The 21912-nt window shown below is 40.9% G+C and overlaps 2 protein-coding genes across 8 annotated transcripts; both read left to right on the forward strand.

Moving 5' to 3' along the window:
* The first annotated feature begins 1225 nt into the window (after window positions 1–1225).
* Window positions 1226–19008, forward strand: LOC148041913 (copper-transporting ATPase HMA5-like). Of its 7 annotated transcripts, none has more exons than XM_087683981.1 (9): window positions 1226–1409; window positions 1627–1756; window positions 2391–2468; window positions 2560–2878; window positions 15529–16917; window positions 17036–17290; window positions 17387–17509; window positions 17595–18062; window positions 18186–19008. In XM_087683981.1, exons 4-9 carry the CDS (start codon window positions 2582–2584, stop codon window positions 18585–18587), a joined length of 2934 nt encoding a protein of 977 aa, XP_087540107.1. In that variant the 5' UTR covers window positions 1226–1409; window positions 1627–1756; window positions 2391–2468; window positions 2560–2581; the 3' UTR covers window positions 18588–19008. The 7 variants fall into 7 exon arrangements, with proteins under 7 accessions (XP_087540107.1, XP_087540094.1, XP_087540096.1 ...); XM_087683968.1 differs by having other exon boundaries at window positions 1233–1409; window positions 1627–1827; window positions 17595–18077; XM_087683970.1 differs by having other exon boundaries at window positions 1233–1409; window positions 1627–1823; window positions 17595–18077.
* Window positions 7544–8977, forward strand: LOC148041914 (uncharacterized). Its single transcript, XM_087683984.1, has one exon. The coding sequence runs from the start codon at window positions 7688–7690 to the stop codon at window positions 8975–8977; it is 1290 nt and encodes a 429-aa protein (XP_087540110.1). The 5' UTR covers window positions 7544–7687.
* Window positions 19009–21912: the final 2904 nt, after the last annotated feature.

The raw sequence follows: 21912 nt of genomic DNA on the forward strand, positions 1-21912 counted from the left end.
GTCACCTACTCCATCACCGAGCTATAAAATGTTACCTACTCAATCACCCTACCATCACATCAATGTAGACCTTTATTGGATTGCTTGTGACTTGGGTGTACTTTAGTCTTGATATATGTATATGGGAGAACATCTTAGACTTGCCCCAATGTGGGTTCAAGGGCATGTAAGTGCTATAAATATGCTTTGGGTACACAAGAGATGTTCTCATAAAGGAAAAAGGTAGAAGGAAAAATCCATAGAGTGGTCCCATTAAAGCAAGCATAAATGAGCATTTTGGTACCGGATTACAAATGTTTCAAGTTTACACAAGATGATTACATTTCCATATATGAGTGTGGTATAATAACATGTAGTTTGGATAACTCTCGAGTCCTTTGGTAATACTATATTTGGTCTTAGTATAGGATAGATGCATCTTGACAATGTCGTAAAGATAATTTAATTCAATACTTGCATTAAAAAGGATATAGTTTGCAAAGAAACCTCCTCTTTCTTTTGCGGGTGCCTTAATAGGGCCTATGGACTAGGAGTCAATAGCTTGAGATGGGTATGCATCACACATGTAGAAGTACGGCCATTGAGTGGCTCCAAATTTGTTGATAATTAATTTATGCACATTATGAATGTCAAGTATGATGTCAAGATTCCCAAGATCTAGGATTTTGATAATGCTCATGTATCAGAGCTTATAACTACTGATATGTAGTGTCATTTTCCTAAGAACTCTTGATTAATGGGTGGTTGGGCCCTCTCTTTCAAGATTACAGAGACTGCATATTTTTAAAATAATACAATGCATTTATATTGCGAACAGAATTGGCAAATGCACATGGGGGCCACAGAGGGCATGAAGAAGGTTTAAGGTTCCCATTGAAGGTTGAGTATTTTAGTTATAAATTCCGAGGAGGAGGAAAACATATGATGCATTAAGGGGGGGGGGGGGGGGGGGTTTTAAGAAATGAGTAAAACATTTGCTGTTTGCTTGGATTAACCACCATAAAATTAAGGTCTAAACATGAGTAAAAACATGCTACGGCATTCCCGTGGATTGCACATAAAGTAAAGAGCTTAGAGCAAGCATTATAGTATAAGATTCGATGAGCACATCTGAAACATTGACATTTGCAAAGGCGGGCATTAAAAAAAAAAGAGGTGAAAGTTCATTGCAACGAAATGTCAACGATGTGAGGTCTTGGCTGGCAAAAGGTGCCAAATTTAAGGAGGGGGGCAACAAATAATTCTAATGCTCAAATAATTATTGCTTCCCTTTCAGTTTACGTTCGAACTGCCGAGCGATCGCCATAAGAGACAGTCTACGCAGCACAGAGACAGGAGAGACAGCCACAGCGAGACGCATGCCGAGAATCTAAATTTTTTTCCTTAAACGGATCACCGTCCTGGAGCAGGTACACTTCTTCTTCATCGTCACCATATCATCACCATCATTTGTTCTCTCTTAAGTCTTCTTCCTCTTTCTTCACCGACAGAGACGCGGAGAGAGAGAGAGAGAGAGAGAGAGAGAGAGAGAGAGAGAGAGAGAGAGAGAGAGAGAGAGCGAGCGAGCGAGACGCATGCTGCGTATCTGAAATTTTTCTCCTAAACTGGAGCACCTTCCTTGAGCAGGTACAATACAAGTTATCATCATCATCACCATCGTTTGTTCTCTCTCAAATCGATTCATGACCGAGGGAGGCGTACTCATCATCCATGGCTTGCCGTTCTAATTTCTTCGCTTCGCCTTGAAGGACTTTAGGTTGTCCTTCTCCCTTTCATCATCGCTGTCTTTCCCCCCTGCCCCTCCCTTCTCTTGAAGGACTTTAGTAGGTCTAATCCCTTTCACCTTCTTACCATGTGCGTGCGTGCGTGTGTGTGTGCGTTGGCCTCTCAAATTCCATGGTCGGTCTTCTTCATTTCAACCAGGGTCGGTTTTGTGGAATCTTCTTGTAATTTAATTTTTCACCTGACCTTTCAAAGTAGCAAAATATCGATCACCTTACGGGGCTTATAAATGGTAGCTCTCTCTCGGTCCAGTCCTAGAATCTAGCAACATCCTTTCCTGCAAATGGTATCACTTTTCGCTTCCATTGGTTTTGGAATGTCCATGCATGGGCTTCTTGATCATCAACACATTGATCTCTCGAGAGTACAATTCAATTTGATCTGTTTGTGAAGGGTGATGCTCACCCTCATTTTGGGATAACATTATCTTAACTTCGAGTTTTGAAGCTAACAGTCCAGTTTCTTTGTTGCTGTAAGCACTCCTTGCTTGTGTGTCTTGCTCCTGAAGAAAATCCAATGTTCTATCTGCATGAAGAGAGAATACTGTTGCCCGTATAATGCCAGCTATCTATGTATGTAAAAAGGTCTTTTTGTTTTGGCTCTTGCAGAGGAGATTTTCCTATCGGGATGAGTACTTGAATAAATCGAACTCAATAAGCTTCTTGAAAACACAATTTCTACGCTTGGTCAGTACGAACTTGACATGTTAACAAAAGAGAATGTACGGCAGTTTGACTTTTTCCAGGGTGTGAGTTGATGAAGTTTTGTGTGTTTCAGATCCAAACTGCCTCTGGACGTTATGGCAGGCCATATAATAAATATGGCAATTGCACGGGTAAATTCGAATAATGGCTCTCCCAGCAGAGTTTCGCTTATGCCAGTTCCGCACTACCCTTCCATGCCTCGATATCCACCAGCTAATGGCATAGATACTTCAGAAACATGTGAAGTGACTTTCAAAGTTCTCGGAATGAAGTGTGCAGCATGTGCAGGCTCTATTGAAAAAGCAGTGAAGCGTTTGCCAGGCATTGAAGATGCGACTGTCGCTGTTCTTCAAAACAGAGCACAAGTCATTTACCATCCTGCATTTGTTGATGTAAGCATGTGACTGATTTGTCGCAAGATTGCATGTTCAAACCTGGGTGGTCTCAATTTGAGAATTTTCTGGATTTATAGGTTTTGTATGAGAACAAGATCTTAAACAAAAGTGTTCAGTCTTGTTGCAAGATTTTGTCCTATTGATATCAGAGTCAGTACTGTTGTGCTAACGTGGATGAAAAAAGCAGCCAGATTTATATCAATCTCACATAATATTTGGGCTCGTTTCATGATTGTGTCCACCATTTTGAAGTTTCTGTCTGGTAGATGTTTCTTTGCTGCTCTCACATCTTTAAAGTGATCCATGCCTAATTTTGAACGAATGGCACATTCCTCTGCCCAGCTTTACAGCACCTGCAGGAACCCAATAGGACAGTTTGGGTTTTCTGTAGCTTCCCCTTCAAAATAGCTGGAGAACTCTCTTTTGGTTCTCTATTCCGATTTGTACCAAAAGTTTCCAAGAAAATTAGAATGTTTAATTGCATCACTTCCAAACTTGTAGTTTCCATACAGGCATTTTGTGCATGAAGCAGTGGCTTTAAAAAAAAAAAAAGGCTAACCACATTACTGCAGTTTTGCAATGCATTGACAAGGGAGACTGTGCATAAAATCATTTAGGTTTCATTATGCATTATTTCTTTCAATCTTTGAGAAATCCTAGTCATCAATAAGACTAAGGAAGAAGAACATTTTGAACATATAAGGAAGGTGTTTCAAGTGTTAAGAGCCCATTCCCTTTTGCGAAAGAATCCAAGTGTGAATTCTTTGCAAAAGAGGTTAAATATCTAGGGCATATTATCTTAAAAGAGGGAATCAAAATGGATCTGGAACCAATACGTGGTATCTAAGAGTGGCCACATCCACAGGACCTTGAAGAATTGGAGATCTGCCTAGGTTTATTTTAATTTTATTGATGATTCATTCGAGATTGTGCCAAGATAGCTATTCCCATGACTAGGGAGCTATGCAAGTGGTCGTGCAATAGGTGCACTCTTGCTACAAGAGGGTCAATCAATAGCTTTTGAAAGCAAGAAACTTGACTTTGTGCAATAAAAATATTGTGTTTTTATGAGAGGGAGCTATACACAATAGTATATGCTTTGAAGAAATGGTGGTACTATTTGTATGGTGCCAAAGTGATGATAGTGGCTGTCAAGAAAACATTCTGTGGCTTACCAATCAAATTGACTTGAAGGGCCGGAAGACTAGGTGGGCCAATCTTCTTTAGGAGTTTGACTCTGAGCTAAGATAACAGGAAAGGGAAATACAATATTGTAGCAAAATTCCTTTAGCAGATTGCTCCTGATAAATGAATTAGAGTTTTACTCAATTCACTAGTGATGTACTCATTGAAAGGGAAGTGCAAGGATGACCCTACATATTCCATTATATGTGAAGCCATTGAAAAAGGGGTCCAGATTTATGAGCTTGCACTTAAAAAGAAACATCAATGGATGCTCACCATTGATTCAAGTTTGAAAACTTCACCATTGATGATGGTTATTTGTTCTACAAGGGTAGAGTACGTGTCTCAAAAGATGTAGAAATGTTGCATGAGATGACTGTGAGTGTCATGATCTGTCACAAGACTGTGACAACTATTACCTTTTTGTTGATTTCTTTATCACATATTTTATTTGGTTTTTCTTTTTGGAAGGATCCCTCTTGAAATCTAAATGCCTGAGTTGCATGGCCAGTTTGTGAAACGGATAGGAATGTCTAGTGAGTCAAGAGTGGACAGTTAAGGTCCAGTATAAGTCTGGAAGAGACTGATGGCACTGTAGATTGACAAGCCTGGAAGAGACTTGTGAAAGTGTATATGGACAAGTGTGTTGAAGAACTAGCCTGGAAGAGACTAGTTCAAAGTGAAGATGGACAAATCTTCAAGAGATTAGTCCATGTGGGGTTATCAGTGGAAATTCACTTTTAGTTGAGCTACATTACAGATTTGGATGTAGCCATAGTCTGCAAAGATGGTCAGAAGACTAGTGGGGATGCAATGGAAGCAACTCCTAAAATTTAGGGAGTTACTATTTTTGGACCCCAGAATCTGTTCGCGTCATTATCTTCGTTTTTGCACGAGGATCAATCCTCTGGTCTGTGCCGAGGTCAAATTCTGCACCGAGCATGGAGAATTTTAGACCGGAAGGTTGGAATGGGAAATATCTTCCAGTGCTGCCACTTGGCACAAATGTGTGCACTTACCTCTTTAAAGAGGGCTGGTGTGCAGTTTTTGGGCTGAAAGGGGCTCATTTGTGAGTAACAGCTGCAGATGGAGAGCTCTTGAGAGCTGGTCTACCTTGTCTATGGTGCACAGAGGGCTGGGCTTGGTTCCTACTCTCTCTCTCTCTCCCTGACAGTGTGGTTATGCTGCAGAATCAAGGGCCTTTTTTCTGATTCAGGTATAGCTGTGTGGAATATGCTGTTTTTGCATGAGGCAAGAGCCTCCTTTCTCCAAGAACAGGAGCAGTAGTTTGCTGTCCACAAGCAGGAACAAGTGAGGGTGGTAAGCTCACCAAGCAAGTGCCTGAAACAGCACTAAATCAGAACTGATTCTGGACTGTTCAGAGGGTGTTTCAGAGCCCAATTGATGTCAGAATCAAGGGGCACTTGGCACAGATGATGCAGGACAGTGCAGGGAACAATATGAGCTGAAAACAGGTGTCAGAACAGGTCTGAACCAGTAATTACAGTGGGCTGAATAGTACAGGGAACAGTAAGCGTTGTAAATAGGTTTCAGAACAGGTCTGAACCAGTAAATACAGCAGGCTGAAATGGTCAATTCTGCACTCCAACCAGAAGATTCAGACTAGGGCAGAGTTTCCCCTCCTGGTCAACTTGATTTGGGTCAGTAATTGTATTGTTATGCTGTCAAATTTCGCCCAGAATAGGTGAAAGACAGCCCATTGTACTTTCTCTTTTTAAAAATAAAGAAATACCGCAAGGGGCGCCTAACTTAGGGGCCAACAGGGTGTCTATGTCACAACAGGAGCACTCTAGCTTCCTGTATGTCTTCTTGATTCTATGTTTTTAAGTTCAGGTAAAGTGGGTGACTGTTAAATTGGGTGAAAGCATTTACATATTTTGGTTGTACACTACCGCCCTTTCCAGTGAACAGGCCGGTTACATGGTTCCGTTGCGGGGACCGAATCACTTTCTCCCTAAAGAGTGAGCCAGGGTCTGTTTGGGTGTAAACACAGAATTGTACATTATGGCTGATAGAAAGGAAGACACCAGAGAGGAAGCGTCTTCATCACAGGAGATCCTTGTTGTTCATGAGGTGGGAGAGTCTTCTAGACCTCCATAGTTTGTTACTCCTCCTGTTATGGTTGAGCCACAAGTTCTTACGGCTTCTTCTATGGATGAAGACAATTTCAAGACTCAGTTAGTTGTTGCTGTGAGTATGTTTACTCAAGTGATGCAGAATCCAAGGTTTTTGACATTTTTGCAGCCTTCCCCTCCTTTACAGCAAGTTGGGCAATCTGCAAAGATTTCGGATCCAGTAGAGGACCAGGATAAGGATAAGCATGCTGCAGATTCAGTGGAAACACCAAGGCAGCTTGCAGAGTCAATGAAGACTCCAAGATTGGTTCCGACTGTCCAGGAACAGGTGGCGGAAACGCTAGTTACATAGGCATTGCCAGTTCAGCTTGCCACTTTAGAGCAGCCAAATGTTGGCTTAAATGGACAGGGAAACAGTTTTCAGGCTTTACCACAGGTTTTCCCACTGACCTCTGTACATCCTGGGTACTTTGGAGGTGGATCTGTATTTCAGAGTATGGCTGGTTATGCGCCTGGAAACCAGATTTATGTACCAGGAACAGTGTTTGGGGGTACACAGGGTTTTATGCCAAACCCCATGTATGGCAATATAGGCATGTAGCCTGGATTTCAGGGAGTTCAGGGCAGTTTTGGCATGCCACAGGGCACTTTTGGTATGGCTGGTTATCAAAATCAGCAAGCAAGTATTGTGTCTACAAGCCCTGTAGTCAGTGGTCCGACAACTTCCATGCCATCTGTTAGTGTTCCTATGTTACAGGCATATCCTACAGATCCTTTGATGGCTCATGAGAAGCCAAAGCCATACAAGGAAGGTGGTGCAGCTGTACAATTTGACATTTTTCGAGGATTTGAAGATAGGACTAAGGCTCTTTCTTTCTTACAGCAGTTTGATGCCGCATTTGCAGGAGGGAACTTTACAGAGCCTTCTAAGGTCCGGAAAGCTGCCACTTAAGGACAATGCTAGTCAGTGGTGGAGTACACTGTTGATGCAAGGACAGGCTCTTGCCACTTGGACTTACTTTAAGCAAGTATTTGCTTCTGCTTGGTTGACCAATGAATTTGAGATCGATGTTATGTCAGCTTGGCACAATTTGGATGCATCTAAATGCAAGGATCTGGAAGACTATAACAAGAAGTTTTGGGAGGCTTTGCTTCCAGTCACTTCTTATAGGGTTGTGCCATTGATCGAGCAGATAGAGAAATATTGCTGTGGGCTGCCCAAGGAACTCCGGAATTATTGTACAAAGACAAAGGTCACCACTTTGACTCAGTTAATTGAGAATGCTACCATAGGAAATGCATTATTGTTGGGACAATCAAGTGGTTTTGGGGGCAGCATTAAACATGACAAATGTGAAAAATTTTCAGCAAAGAAGCCATTTGGTAAATAGGTTTCTCAAATTTCTCAAAGCACAGGTAAATCTTGGCAGTTCTCAAGAAGAAGCCAGCCAAGTTCTTTGGACAGCAGCCAAAGGACCAGAAGAAACCTTTTGTGCGCAAGTCTCTTGAAGAGAGAAAGGCTTTAATGGCTGAGAGGAAGTGCTTTATCTGTGAGCAGACTGGTCATATTGCGTCTAACTGTCCAGACAAGAATAAGAGATCAGCTGATGATGATAAAGAGGACAGGAAAGGAAAGAAGCCCAAACCTTCAGCAGGTTTAGTGCCAGATATGCTGGGAGACAAGCCACACTCGGATGCTAATGAGCTTTGCAGAGCTTGGGGTAAAGTTAGGGATCAACATGTACTCATTTTCTTTGATCCTGGAGCTAAGGCAAACTTTATCTCACCAGAGTTGGCTTTTACTTTGGGCATCAGAGCAGATGAGATGGGCTACACAGCAGAGGCAGGGTTGGCATGTCCTGGTCACTCAGAGTCTGTGACACCCATTCTTGGAAAGCTGCGTCTTCATGTACAGTCTTATGTTGATGCAGAAGAATTTTATATCATGCCACTTGAAGGCTGTGATGTCTTGTTGGGAATGCCATGGATGTTCAGAAAGCATGGTGTGTTGGATACCTTTAACAAGACACTAACTTTGGAACATAGGGGAAAGACTCATGTGCTTGATGTGAAGCTTAAAGGAGAGTCTGTACCTGTTGTATCGGCTTCTGCCATTACATCTGTAATAAAGAATCATCTTTCTGCGTACTTGATTTTTGCACGTGATGTCAAGGATAATGATGAGTCAAATTTTTCTATGTTAGATAGAGACAGGTCTGCTTTCTTGTCTCAGTTCAGTGATTGTTTTTCTGACTCATTACCATCACAGTTGCCACCAGAGAGGTCTGAGGATCATGCAATAGATTTGGTGCCAGGCAGTAGCCCACCAAGTAGACCTCCGTATAGGGTTAGTGCAGCCCAACAGAAAGAGATATTGAGCCAGGTGAATGAGCTGTTGGAAAAAGGGCTGATTCAGCCAAGTTCATCTCCCTTTTGCTCACCAGTGCTCCTAGTGCAGAAGAAGGATGGCTCTTGGCGCATGTGCATAGATTACCGAGCGTTGAACAAGAGTACCATCAAGAACAGGTTCCCCATTCCAAGAATTGACGACATCCTTGACCGTTTGGAAGGAGCGTCAATTTTCAGCAGGATAGATTTGAAGAGTGGATACCACCAGATCAGGATTAAGCAAGAGGATGTGCATAAGACTGCATTTAGGACCACGTTTGGTCTCTATGAGTTCTTGGTAATGCCATTTGGACTTACTAATGCTCCTGCTACATTAAATCGAATGATGGACAGGATTTTTCGTCCATACAGGCAGTTTGTTGGTACATTCTTTGATGACATGATTGTCTTTTCAAAGAATGAATAGGAGCATAGAGAACACTTGAAAGCAGTCTTTGATGAGCTTTGTAGTAATAGGTTGCTTATCAATGGCAAGAAGAGTGAGTTCTTCTTGGAAGAAATCCAGTTCGTGGGGCACATAGTGTCAAAGGATGGTGTCCGAATGGATCCTGCTAAGGTTGAAGCAATTAGAACATGGCCAGATTTGAAGATTGTCCATGATGTTAGAAGCTTCTTGGGTTTGTGTTCTTACTACAGGAGGTTCATTCGCAATTTTGCAGAGATTGCTTCAGCTTTACATGTTTTACAAAAGAAAGGAGTCTCTTTCCAGTGGACACAGAAAGAGATTTCAGCTTTTAATCTTCTTAAAGAAAAGATGACTTCTAGTCCAGTGATCATTCTGCCAGATCTTAGGAAGTCATTTGTTGTCCAGTGTGATGCCTGTGGCAATAGCATTGGTGCAGTGTTAATGCAAGATGGCCGGGTAGTGGCTTATGAAAGTAGAATCTTGCAAGGGCCAGAGAAGACTATGCAGGTCTATGAGAAAGAATTGTTGGCTGTGATTCATGCGCTTTCTTGTTGGAAACACTACCTACTTGGGGCAGATTTTGTTGTCCAGACAGATCATCAGACATTGCGTTATTTCTTAACTCAGACTAAGCTGTCAGAAAAGCATATGCGCTGGGCAAACTTTTTGTCAATGTTCCATTTTCAGATTGTGCATGTGGAAGGCAAAAAGAATGTTGTGGCTGATGCTTTGTTAAGGAAGCCACAAATTTCAGCTGTGTCAATTCCTTATCATCATGAGCTTGATGATATGAAGGAACAGTATGCTGATGATGCAGATTTTGCAAGGATCTTTGATCAGCTTGTCAATCACGGATGACAAGTCTATATTGGAGAGGCATATTTGAGAACATGGGCACAACGCTTAAGTTCTCATCGTCATTTCATCCACAGACTGATGGACAGTCAGAAGAGGCAAATTCTACTGTCTTAGATCTGCTTAAGTGCTATGTGTCAGAGCACAAGTCAAAGTGGGAGCAGTATTTGCCTTTGGTTGAGTATGCATACAATAATACTGTGCATTCGTCAATAGGCAAAGCCCCTTTTGAAATTGTTGAAGGTGGTAAAAAGGTCCTTCTCATTTTGCATACAAAGGATAAGATCTTTCAGGCAGATCAATATGTGCAGAGTATGGGTGAAATGTATCAGAAAGTTAAGCATGCCCTTGAAAGGACTCAGGCAAAGCAAAAGAAAGCTGCTGATCATCACCATCGTGAATTGATATTTTCACTTGGTGATTGGGTACTGTTGCGGTTTGAAAAGGCACACTTAAAGAAATAGAAAGGCAAGGAAAGTCTTTTCACTAAGCTTAGTATGCGATACTATGGGCCTTTTCAAGTAACAGAGAAGATTAGTGATGTCAGTTATAGGCTGAAATTGCCTGACAATTGGAAGATTCATAATGCTTTCCATGTAAGTCTTCTTAGACCTTATGTGGGTGATGTGCCAGAAGATATGCCAGTTGAGGAACAGCCCGAAGTTGAGGAACTTGATGAAATTCTTGTTCCAGAACAGGTATTGGCACACAAGGAAAGGAAAGTGAAAGGCAAGGTTGCTAGAAGGTATTTGGTTAAGTTCAAGAACTATCCAGCTATAGATGCTAAGTGGATGGACGAAGGTGAACTTGTAGAGTCACCTAATGTGTTGGAACTTTACCTTGAAGCATTTCGCTTGCAACCTACCTTGACCCCTTGTATCTCTAAGCTGAAATAGATTGTCAAAGTGACAATTGCTTAAGAAAGAAATTATGTACAGAAACAGATTTTGTACAGGTTAACACTTATTGTGTTCATATGGTTTTCTTAGTGCTAAAGAAGTAAGTATTGCTTGCAAGAATACAGTTTTTACTTCTATTGAATTGAATACATATTGTAACAATGGGTACTCGATCGGGCATGTATTTTGTGAATTGACTCAGTGGGGATATCGTTTTGATGTACCGGCCACTAGATCTCTAGTCAGGGTGATGTGGAGTCATCAAATGAGAATCTGCCACTATGGGGATATCATTGTGGTGTACCGGCCACTATATCTGGAAACAGTGATGTGGAGTCACATGATGATAGTCTGCCATGTTTCACAGTTAGAACATACATATGTTAACAGTGTGTTCAATACACAATGTTGACTGATAGCATGTATGTGTTGTACATGTGCTGCCAGGTGTAAGTTCACTGGGTTAGCTGGAAGCATGCATAATATTCATGCAAACGAGGACGTTTGCGATTTCGAGAGGGAGGTATGTCACAAGACTGTGACAACTATTACCTTTTTGTTGATTTCTTTATTACATATTTTATTTGGTTTTTCTTTTTGGAAGGATCCCTCTTGAAATCTATGTCTGAGTTGCATGGCCAGTTTGTGAAACGGACAGGAATGTCTAGTGAGTCAAGACTGGACAGTTAAGGTCCAATATAAGTCTAGAAGAGACTGATGGCACTGTAGATTGACAAGCTTGGAAGAGACTTGTGAAAGTGTATATGGACAAGTGTGTTGAAGAACTAGCCTGGAAGAGACTAGTTCAAAGTGAAGATGGACAAATCTTCAAGAGATTAGTCCATATGGGGTCATCAGTGGAAATCCACTTTCAGTTGAGCTACATTACAGATTTGGATGTAGCCATAGTCTGCAAAGATGGTCAGAAGACTAGTGGGGATGCAATGGAAGCAACTCCTAAAATTTAGGGAGTTACTATTTTTGGACCCCAGAATCTGTTCGCGTCATTATCTTCGTTTTTGCACGAGGATCAATCATCTGGTCTGTGCCGAGGTCAAATTCTGCACCGAGCATGGAGAATTTTAGACCGGAAGGTTGGAACGGGAAATATCTTCCAGTGCTGCCACTTGGCACAAATGTGTGCACTTACCTCTTTAAAGAGGGCTGGCGTGCAGTTTTTGGGCTGAAAGGGGCTCATTTGTGAGTAACAGCTGCAGATGGAGAGCTCTTGAGAGCTGGTCTACCTTGTCTATGGTGCACAGAGGGCTGGGCTTGGTTCCTACTCTCTCTCTCTCTCCCTGACAGTGTGGTTATGCTGCAGAATCAAGGGCCTTTTTTCTGATTCAGGTATAGCTGTGTGGAATATGCTGTTTTTGCATGAGGCAAGAGCCTCCTTTCTCCAAGAACAGGAGCAGTAGTTTGCTGTCCACAAGCAGGAACAGGTGAGGGTGGTAAGCTCACCAAGCAAGTGCCTGAAACAACACTAAATCAGAACTGATTCTGGACTGTTCAGAGGGTATTTCAGAGCCCAATTGATGTCAGAATCAAGGGGCACTTGGCACAGACGATGCAGGACAGTGCAGGGAACAATATGAGCTGAAAACAGGTGTCAGAACAGGTCTGAACCAGTAATTACAGTGGGCTGAATAGTACAGGGAACAGTAAGCGTTGTAAACAGGTTTCAGAACAGGTCTGAACCAGTAAATACAGCAGGCTGAAATGGTCAATTCTGCACTCCAACCAGAAGATTCAGACTAGGGCAGAGTTTCCCCTCCTGGTCAACTTGATTTGGGTCAGTAATTGTACTGTTATGTTGTCAAATTTCGCCCAGAATAGGTGAAAGACAGCCCATTGTACTTTCTCTTTTTAAAAATAAAGAAATACCGCAAGGGGCGCCTAACTTAGGGGCCTACAGGGTGTCTATGTCACAACAGGAGCACTCTAGCTTCCTGTATGTCTTCTTGATTTTGAAGTTCAGGTAAAGTGGGCGACTGTTAAATTGGGTGAAAGCATTTACATATTTTGGTTGTACACTACCGCCCTTTGCAGTGAACAGGCCGGTTACATGATCCCTTCAAAAATTTAGTGTGGTACACTTGTGACTCAGGAGTTAATAAGACTTAATAGTCTTGTTAAAACGAAGTCTTATTGGTGTGGAATTTGTAGGATGTCTTGCATTATGTAGATAATGGTAGTAAATGTTAGTTTAATAACCCTTAAAGGGTAAAGATGGGAGGACTTTTCTGCCCCTTAGATATTCCTTTAAGAAAATGGAAGAGTGTCCCCATTGATTTCATTGGAGGATTACTTAGGACATAGAGGGGGCATGATTGTGTGGGTAATTGTGGATAGGTTAATCAAACTAGCTAGGTTTATTCCAATCTCATATGATGTAAAACTCTAGAATTGGCTAGATTGTTCGTATAGAATCTATAGCAATTATATGGCCTATCAGTAAGTATTGTTTCAGATTAGGATAAGTGCCATGCAATCTTACACCGGATATAGTCCATTTATGCTTGTATACAACACCTTACTCTTTAGGAATGTAAAAGGAAAACGTTTAAGCAACAAAGGATTTCTTGGAAGATATAATTAAATCTGTGAGTAAGGTCCATCCAATGTTTCATATAACTGGACTTGAAAAGAAACCAGGGGACACTAGATGAGAGATTGGAACTTTTTGAGAATCAAACAGTTGCACATGAGTATGAGAGGATTGTGAAGAAATGCTCTAAATGAAGAAAACACAAAACCAATCGTGCACAAATTCATAAACACAAAACATAGTTAGGGTTAGGGTAACTCGGAGATAGTGAACACGATCAATAATGAAGTGAATGACTACTGAATATACCCGCACGTGAGTTATAAGTGCAAACACGGGCCAAGGCTAACTATTATGTGCCTTAAGCTGATTTTATGTGTGTGAACAAGGGCCAAGGCCAAGTTAGTGGTGGCAGGAATGTATTAAATTCCTAAGGATTAAGGTCTTTAACAAAAGTCATGTGTGGCTGGGAGGAGAATCAAGACAGCTTTCTCCCACTTTTCTTCTATCTAAATTTCCTGGCAATCCCTATTTTCTGTGTGCTACTAAAATCACTATCAGCCATATTTTAACACTGTTGCCAACAGGCATCCCTTGTTAGAATGTTAGAATTTTGACTTTTTGGATCCATTTCAAAAACAAAAATGTTTGTCTTGTCTTCCACCCTTGGATTGCATTTTTACTCTTGTTTCCTCACATGCGCACACACATGCATGCACGTGCTACACGCATGCCTGCCGAGGCGCACATGCACACACATTCCCTTTCAACTCATAGTAGTGCACTCTTCATTTTCTCTTTGCTAGAATATGGTCCTTAAAAGTGATCCTTTTGATATGTCTTTTTATACTTATTAAGTGTTTATTACAGAGATTTTTTATGTATTCCTATCTCATTCTTGGAATGGGTCCTCCCTGTACCTATGCCATTCCTTGTTCTTGTTTCTTGTTCCCCGTTCCCTGTTCTTGGTGGCTATGAGCCAAAGTCATTAAGGCTGATAGAGATTTGTATTTAAACATCTATATGATAGAATTTGGGTGGTTGTGAGTTTCTGCTCTCTAGTTTTCATTTGTCGTGCGAGTGTTCTTTTTTGTACTATCATGACGTGCACAAAGAGAATGCAAAGTTACTGTTGTAGTTGATAAAATGGAGCACCAAGTACAGTTGGAGTGGTGGTTGATTATTTGAGCAACTTGGCGGGGCTGGATGACAGTATTGTTAGTAGTCCAAACAAAATGAGGAGCAGGAATTGGATAGGGACAGCACCAGGGTTGAGAATAGTCCACCTTCCACCACATGCCATTTTTTGATGTTTCTCTGGTCTCTCAATGAATGAAATTGGGCAATCTTTTTGCAAGCTTCTAGAATAGCCCTTTGAGATAGGCTGGTATGGAGGAGGAAGGGAGGGAGTGGGAGAGAGAGAGATGCACAAACTAAAGGGCAAAGTGAGATGATGGCGTTACACAAAGCTGCCAACCTGAATCAAAAGTGCAGCCTGGCAGAGTTTTGAACTGCATTAATGATGCTGTCGAGTTCTCATGTGAGCGACCCACAACCTCAAGAGATGGGATGCCTGCACTTGTGATATCTAACTTGACAGGCACAAATGCAGCTGTAGATAAACCAATAGGCAAAGTAGCAAGCAGTCTGGAAATGGCAGCAAGCAAAGTTGGCTGATTACACACGCTCACACAAAATATACCAATGGTCATGCATTCTCTGATGACAAATGAGGACCTGGGACTGAGTCTTTGTAGGCTGGGATTTTATTAGGCTTTGCAATGTTTAAAATTTACAATGTGTTAGAGCATAGAAAAGCTTAGTGTGGTTGCAAGGACTTGCCAAGGCTCACAATAAACAATAATTAATAGATGCAAATCTGGAGGCTACACAGCTCAAGTATAAAAAGAATGGTTGGACTCTCTTAATACTATGGCCTGTCAAGTGCCAGTGATGCATGTGACGGAGGGAAGGGAAGTGCAACTGGGAGGGTGGTGTGAGAGGTCTTTTTTGTGTGCTTTTTTGGAGGGGGGCTTAGAATGGAAATAAGGGGAGGTGGAAGTGGACGTGTGGATATATTTAAAAGCCTAAACGGTTCCTGTGATTGCAAGAATCACCTATAGTCAGTGTGAGTTGAAATTTGTGACTCTGGTTTGAACAGCTTGACACGTACAAACTTGTTATTCATTATCCTTCTTGAGATGAAACTTGTGAACGGGTCAATTTAGAGCATCAACTTGTTTACGCAGGAGGAAAAAATCTGTGAGGCTATTATTGATGCTGGTTTTGAAGCAGAAGTTATTCCGGGCTATTATGGTGAAGAAACAAAAACAGTATGCCGCTTGCGAGTTAAGGATTTGCCTCTCTCAAGCTCTATTGAGTCTTCTTTAATCAAGGTTCCTGGGGTCAAGAAAGCAGCTGTTTTGTTGGCAACGGAGGAGGTTGAGGTTCATTATGATCCAAAGTTGGTTGACTATAAGCAGATTATGGGGTTGGTTAAAGATATGGGTCTTGATGCTGATCTTATTACTGCTGGTGAGCAAAAGGATAAGGTAACACTGGAATTAGAGGGTGCTTATTCTATGGAAATTATAGATCTAATCAAGGATTCCTTGGGAGCATTACCAGGCGTCAAAGCAGTGGAGATTAATTTACAGGGTTCAAGGGCTGTTGTTGCTTATGATCCAGATCTGACGGGTCCAAGGTGTTTTATAGAGGTTATTGAGTCTACAGGATCCCCCCTCAACCAATTGAAAGCAAGCCTTTGCAAGCGTCCGGAGTTTGGAGGGTTTGATAGAACTGAAGAAATTCAGCAATATAGGAGATCCTTCCTTTGGAGCTGCATTTTTACAGTTCCTGTCTTTCTTCTGTCCATGATCTTCATGTACATTCCAGTGATAAAGGATGGTTTGGATACACACATTTTGAATATGCTAAATGTTGGACAACTTCTGCGGTGGCTTTTGTCTAGTCCCGTACAGTTCATATTTGGCAAACCATTCTATGTTGGTTCTTTTAAATCCCTGCGTAATGGTTCTGCCAATATGGATGTGCTAGTGGCTCTAGGTACAAATGCTGCTTATTTTTACTCTCTGTATATAGTTGTGCGTGCTGCAACCTCAAAAAGTTTCACAGGAACGGATTTCTTTGAGACCAGCGCCATGCTCATATCATTTATACTTCTTGGCAAATACTTGGAGGTTCTGGCCAAGGGGAAAACTTCAGAGGCTATTGCCAAGCTGATGGACCTTGCCCCCGAGACTGCTACTCTGCTTACTACAGATGACAACGGAAATGCCATTTCAGAAAGAGAAATCAGCACACAACTGATACAACGCAATGACATCATAAAGGTCATTCCAGGCTCCAAAGTACCAACAGACGGGCTAGTGATTTGGGGTCAATCTTATGTAAACGAAAGTATGATAACAGGTGAAGCACAGCCTGTGACAAAGAAACAAGGCGATAGAGTAATTGGTGGCACCATGAATCAAAGAGGCGTTTTACATGTCAAGGCAACACATGTTGGTTCAGAAACGGCACTGTCTCAGATAGTCCGATTGGTGGAAGCTGCACAAATGGCTAAGGCACCAGTTCAAAAACTGGCTGATGACATCTCCCGATACTTTGTGCCCTTTGTTAGTTTCTTCACTTTAATGATCAACTGCTTGAGATAACATATCACATTTAGTTTTATCCAAGTGTGTTACACTCTGAGATAATGATGTGATGAATTTCTTTCGTGTTGATTTGAAGGTGGTTCTTATGGCAGCAGCAACATGGCTAGGGTGGTTTGCTGCAGGAAAGGCTAGAGCTTACCCACGTCACTGGATCCCGCGGTCCATGGATGAGTTTGAACTTGCTCTTCAGTTTGGTATTTCAGTGTTGGTTATTGCCTGTCCCTGTGCTTTAGGTTTAGCAACTCCCACTGCCGTCATGGTGGCAACAGGAATAGGAGCTTCACAAGGGGTTCTAATCAAGGGGGGAGGTGCCTTGGAGAGTGCTCACAAGGTCAGTTATGCCATATCACATATCTATATTTTTCAAGTGCTCTGTATTACGGTCCACACAATGGCACCGACTTTTATCTGGCTTTTGTGAATCAAGGTGCAATGCATTATCTTTGATAAGACGGGAACTCTTACTGTGGGAAAACCAGTTGTTGTTCGAACAAATCTTTTCAAGAACATGGTTCTTCAGCAATTTTATGAATTGGTTGCTGCTGTTGAGGTCAGGTTACTCTTGTATGAAGCAGCTCTTGAGGTCATGTGATTGCAGAGCTGATCCATTACTTATCTTGGTACCTCTCCTGCAGGCAAACAGTGAACATCCCCTGGCAAAAGCAATTGTGGATTATACAATGTCTTTCCGAAAGGAATCAAGAGATCTAACCTGGCTACCTGAGGTCAAAAGTTTCAAGGCAATTGCTGGTCAAGGAGTGTCTGCTGAAGTCAGTGGGAAACAGGTCGTTATAGGCAATCCACAACTTATGACTGCATGTACCATTGATATTTCAGATGAAGTGTGTGAATGCTTGCAAGATACGGAGATACAAGCTCGAACCTGCATTCTTGTAGCTGTTGATAAGGAAATAGTTGGAGCTATTGCTATATCAGATCCTTTAAAGGCTGAAGCCCCTGTTGTTGTATCAATTCTCAAGTCAATGGGGGTTCAAAGTATTATGGTGACAGGTGACAACTGGGGTACCGCAAGTGCAATTGCAAGGGAGGCTGGTATCGACACGGTTTTTGCACAAACTCAGCCCCAGGGAAAGGCTGACAAGGTCAAAGAACTACAGGTTTTTATCTCTCAAAATTGTTGTTGTAGATCCCATTATTGCATGGATAAGTATGAGCTCCTGGGGTGAGTACTATGTTTAGTCTGCTAATCTTTTCACATGATGCAGTCGACAGGTAAAACAGTAGCAATGGTAGGTGATGGCATAAATGATTCACCTGCTCTTGTAGCAGCTGATGTTGGCTTGGCCATTGGTGCTGGAACTGATATTGCCATTGAAGCAGCTGATATTGTTTTGATGAGGAACAACCTGGAGGATGTAGTTACAGCTATACACCTGTCTATGAAAACTTTCTCTCGTATTCGGTTAAACTACATATGGGCTCTTGGTTACAACATACTGGGGCTTCCTATTGCTGCAGGAGTACTTTTTCCTTTCACAGGTTTCCGTCTTCCGCCTTGGGTTGCAGGAGCTGCCATGGCTGCTTCATCTGTCAGTGTTGTTTGTTCTTCTCTATACTTGAAATGTTATAAGAAGCCCTATGCATTAAGAGCAGCATCAGGCCAATAGTCTGAGAAATGTGGAGAGCAGGTGCCACAGGGATTAAGTTCTCAGCCATTTGGTCTGAGCCGCCTGTGTTTCAATGTCATAACTCGTATATTGATCAGGTCTACTGTATATAGACAAAGCTAGGTTGTTTCATTCCCTTGCATTAATGGACTACTGCCTAGGCAGCCATTAGTCTGTATGTTATCTGATACAGTTTCCTTATGGGATTCCTGGATTAGCCTGCTTGTAAGTAATTTTGCAGGCCATTACCTGATATCAGGCTTCTTGTTAAAAATTTTGTAGACAAAATAATACCCAGATGCAGGTCTTCAAGATTCACTATTTGTCTGCCATGCAGATTCTTCCGATTTGTATTCCTATTTCCATCAAGCAGGAACTTTCTTGAAAATGGCTTAATTTAAAGTTGCTGGGCTAGGAGAAAACTTGGTTTCTTTGGTCTCTAGTTTTTTTTTGTTTTCTTCCTTTTTTCTTTTTTGAGAAAGGCTTGAAACTTTTGAAAGATGCCTCAAGGGTAGTGTACCCAAGGTTTGAACTTGTGCACCCACACTCACCAAGACACTCTAACCACTTAAGCTACAACCCCATTGCCTATTTTGGTCTCTCGTTGGTTCTGTTCCTTGACTGTTGCTGGCTCATCTTCTGAGATCCTTGATCTTCGAGACGTTTCGAGCCCATATTACGAGACAAAATTGATTATGTGAGGTATCTCCCCTTGAAGGTCCAAAAGGGGCACCTCTTGGTAGGCATTTGAAGCTCGAAATCTAAGCCAACACTCTTTATTGTTGAGAGAAATAGACTTAGTTAAGGGAACTTTAACTCTACCTCATACAATAAGCGGGGTCAACCTAGTACCATCTAAACTTGGACTTGAGCTAACCACTTTGACACTTGTGAGAGACCTTAGGATGAATTGATTCTATACTTTGTTCATATATATATCGATGTTTTTTGTCTTGCTGAACAAATAGCGATACGTTTCCTGAAGACAACCTATTTGCGTTCTAACCTACCATTAGGGACCTACACTCTTCATGTTGTAATGAACCTAAACTTTAGAAAGTTACTTGACTTGTCAGGTTCACTTGTCCAGACTCGAGAGTGTGTGAGTAATAACCTTCCACTCTCCACCCAAATATGTAGACTTAATTTTAGTTTTCTAAACAATTATTCTACCATATTTTGGTAATATATATATATTTTTAAAAATTATCCAATTACAAAGAGTTTTTGTGGAGCCAATCCCTTAACAATCAACTAAAAGTTTGAAAATAAGATAATATATTAATAAATAAAGAAAACACTAACTAAGTCTCCAAATCTTATACTTCATTTAGAATAAGGCCTTCTAATCGCTTAGCATGGTTAGGCACATGCATGAAAGTTGCTCTTTGTCTTGAGGGGTATTTATTTGCTTGGTGGCTTATTGAGCTCCATATAGATGCTTATCATGGTTTTAAAAATGAGATGAAAGCTTTAATCGTGGTTTTTAAAAATGCTTTCCAATTCAAAAATACTTGTCCTATATTTGCTATATACTATTACCATGTATGGGCATAGCCTTTCAAATGAAGGGCTACATAATACAATTTGTTTCTACAACTCGTGGATATAGAACAAAGTACATCTCCAGTTTGTCAAACCACTCTTCAAGCTCTATGGGTGATAGATCTTCTCTTTATATTCCTTGTTATAATTTAGAGCATTGGAAATTATAAACTCTGAAAATTGTAATATTAATCTTCTCTTTATATTCCTTGTTATAATGGTGTGGTTGCCTATGTATGACATTTGGTGCATTGTTATACATTCTTGTATAATGTGGTCTATTCATAACATTGCACTTATTTAGAGCATGTTGGGCCATCTTGCCACATTGGTCTATGCTCATGGGTGCTAAGTGCTTTATATAAATCTCATCTCTATGCTAATCAATAAACTCGTACCCAACTAGTGAGATAATAAATCCTCTATGGCCCAAAATATCAATGTTTCTATATCAAAGAAGAAGCACTTGTCAAAGGCGATCCGAATCAAAGGTAAAGGAAGGGAGTTTCTTTGGAATCAATTCCGTAATACTCAACTAAAAGTTTGTAAACAAGATTACGTATTCAATTATTTTACAGCCACCAACCAAGTTTTCAAATCTTACATTTCATTTAGAATAAGACCTACTTGTCGCACATGTATGACAATTACTTGTCCTTTGCTATAAGGGGTATTCATTTGTTTAGAGACTTGTTGAGCTCCATATAGATGCCTCAAGAGTCTCATCTAAAGCACGATGGGTCATCTTGCCACATTGGTCTATGCACATGGATGCTAAGTGTTTTATATAAATCTCTTCTCTTCGTTGATCTAATAAACTCTTACTATGTAACATTGTGTGGCATGAATCGTCACTCATTTGCACATAACCTAGATTTTATAGAACCATTCATATGACTAGTTATATAATTAGATGTACTTGAGAACATACCATACATCATCATGTGTCCCCTTTCTTGTAACAACATTCATCATATGCTGCATAACAAACAGATGCTCATTTTTGTCTTCATTCTATCATGAAGATGATGCATAGTTTCTCAGAGCTCAAGGGAGTCAACAAAGGCAAGCTAAGAAAAAGATACTTGTAAAAAAATAAACTAAGTTTTTGAAGTTATTTTGAAGATTATCTTAGGTATTGCAATTCTCTAGGTAGGACATTATGGTCAAATATACAGTGTTGGATATCTTTACAAAAAAGTGAAAGTTAGACTCACTTTTGTGTACATTTTATTTTAAGATAAAATTTAAATCCATGTATATATAGAAAGTATCACAAGTAATGTGAAACTACAAGCAAGTTGGTTTACACAAAAGTTTGTGCTAAACTATTCATCTATTGTGGGCAACCAATAAAGCCAAAGGCCATTATAATAGACTAGATGATCAAACTTGAGAGAGAAAAAGGATGAAGGCCATGATTCCATGAAGCCCTATATATAATGTGTAAAATATGCAAACTTTAGAGTTCTTGCTTCCTTATCTCTTCCTTGTTGCTTACCAAGCCAAGGCTTGAGAGAGAGAGAGAGAGAGAGAGAGAGAGAGAGAGAGAGAGAGAGAGAGAGAGAGAGAGAGAGAGAGAGGGATTGAGGGAGCGGCTCTCTACTCTTATTTTATTGTTTTTTTTTCTTATTCTTCTTATTCTCTTAGTTTAGAATGTGGAAATCTTGAGACAACCATAGCTATACTTTTTGAGAGAGTGTGTATAAGGGAGAGGAGAAAGGGAGTGAGGGATCGAAGTTGAAGATTCCCTTCTCCATTCTTGCTTCCATTCTTCCTA

This window comes from Lygodium microphyllum, chromosome 1 (assembly GCF_053477565.2).
Source record: "Lygodium microphyllum isolate KBCC chromosome 1, Lygodium_microphyllum_v1.1.10, whole genome shotgun sequence".
NCBI lineage: Eukaryota > Viridiplantae > Streptophyta > Polypodiopsida > Schizaeales > Lygodiaceae > Lygodium > Lygodium microphyllum.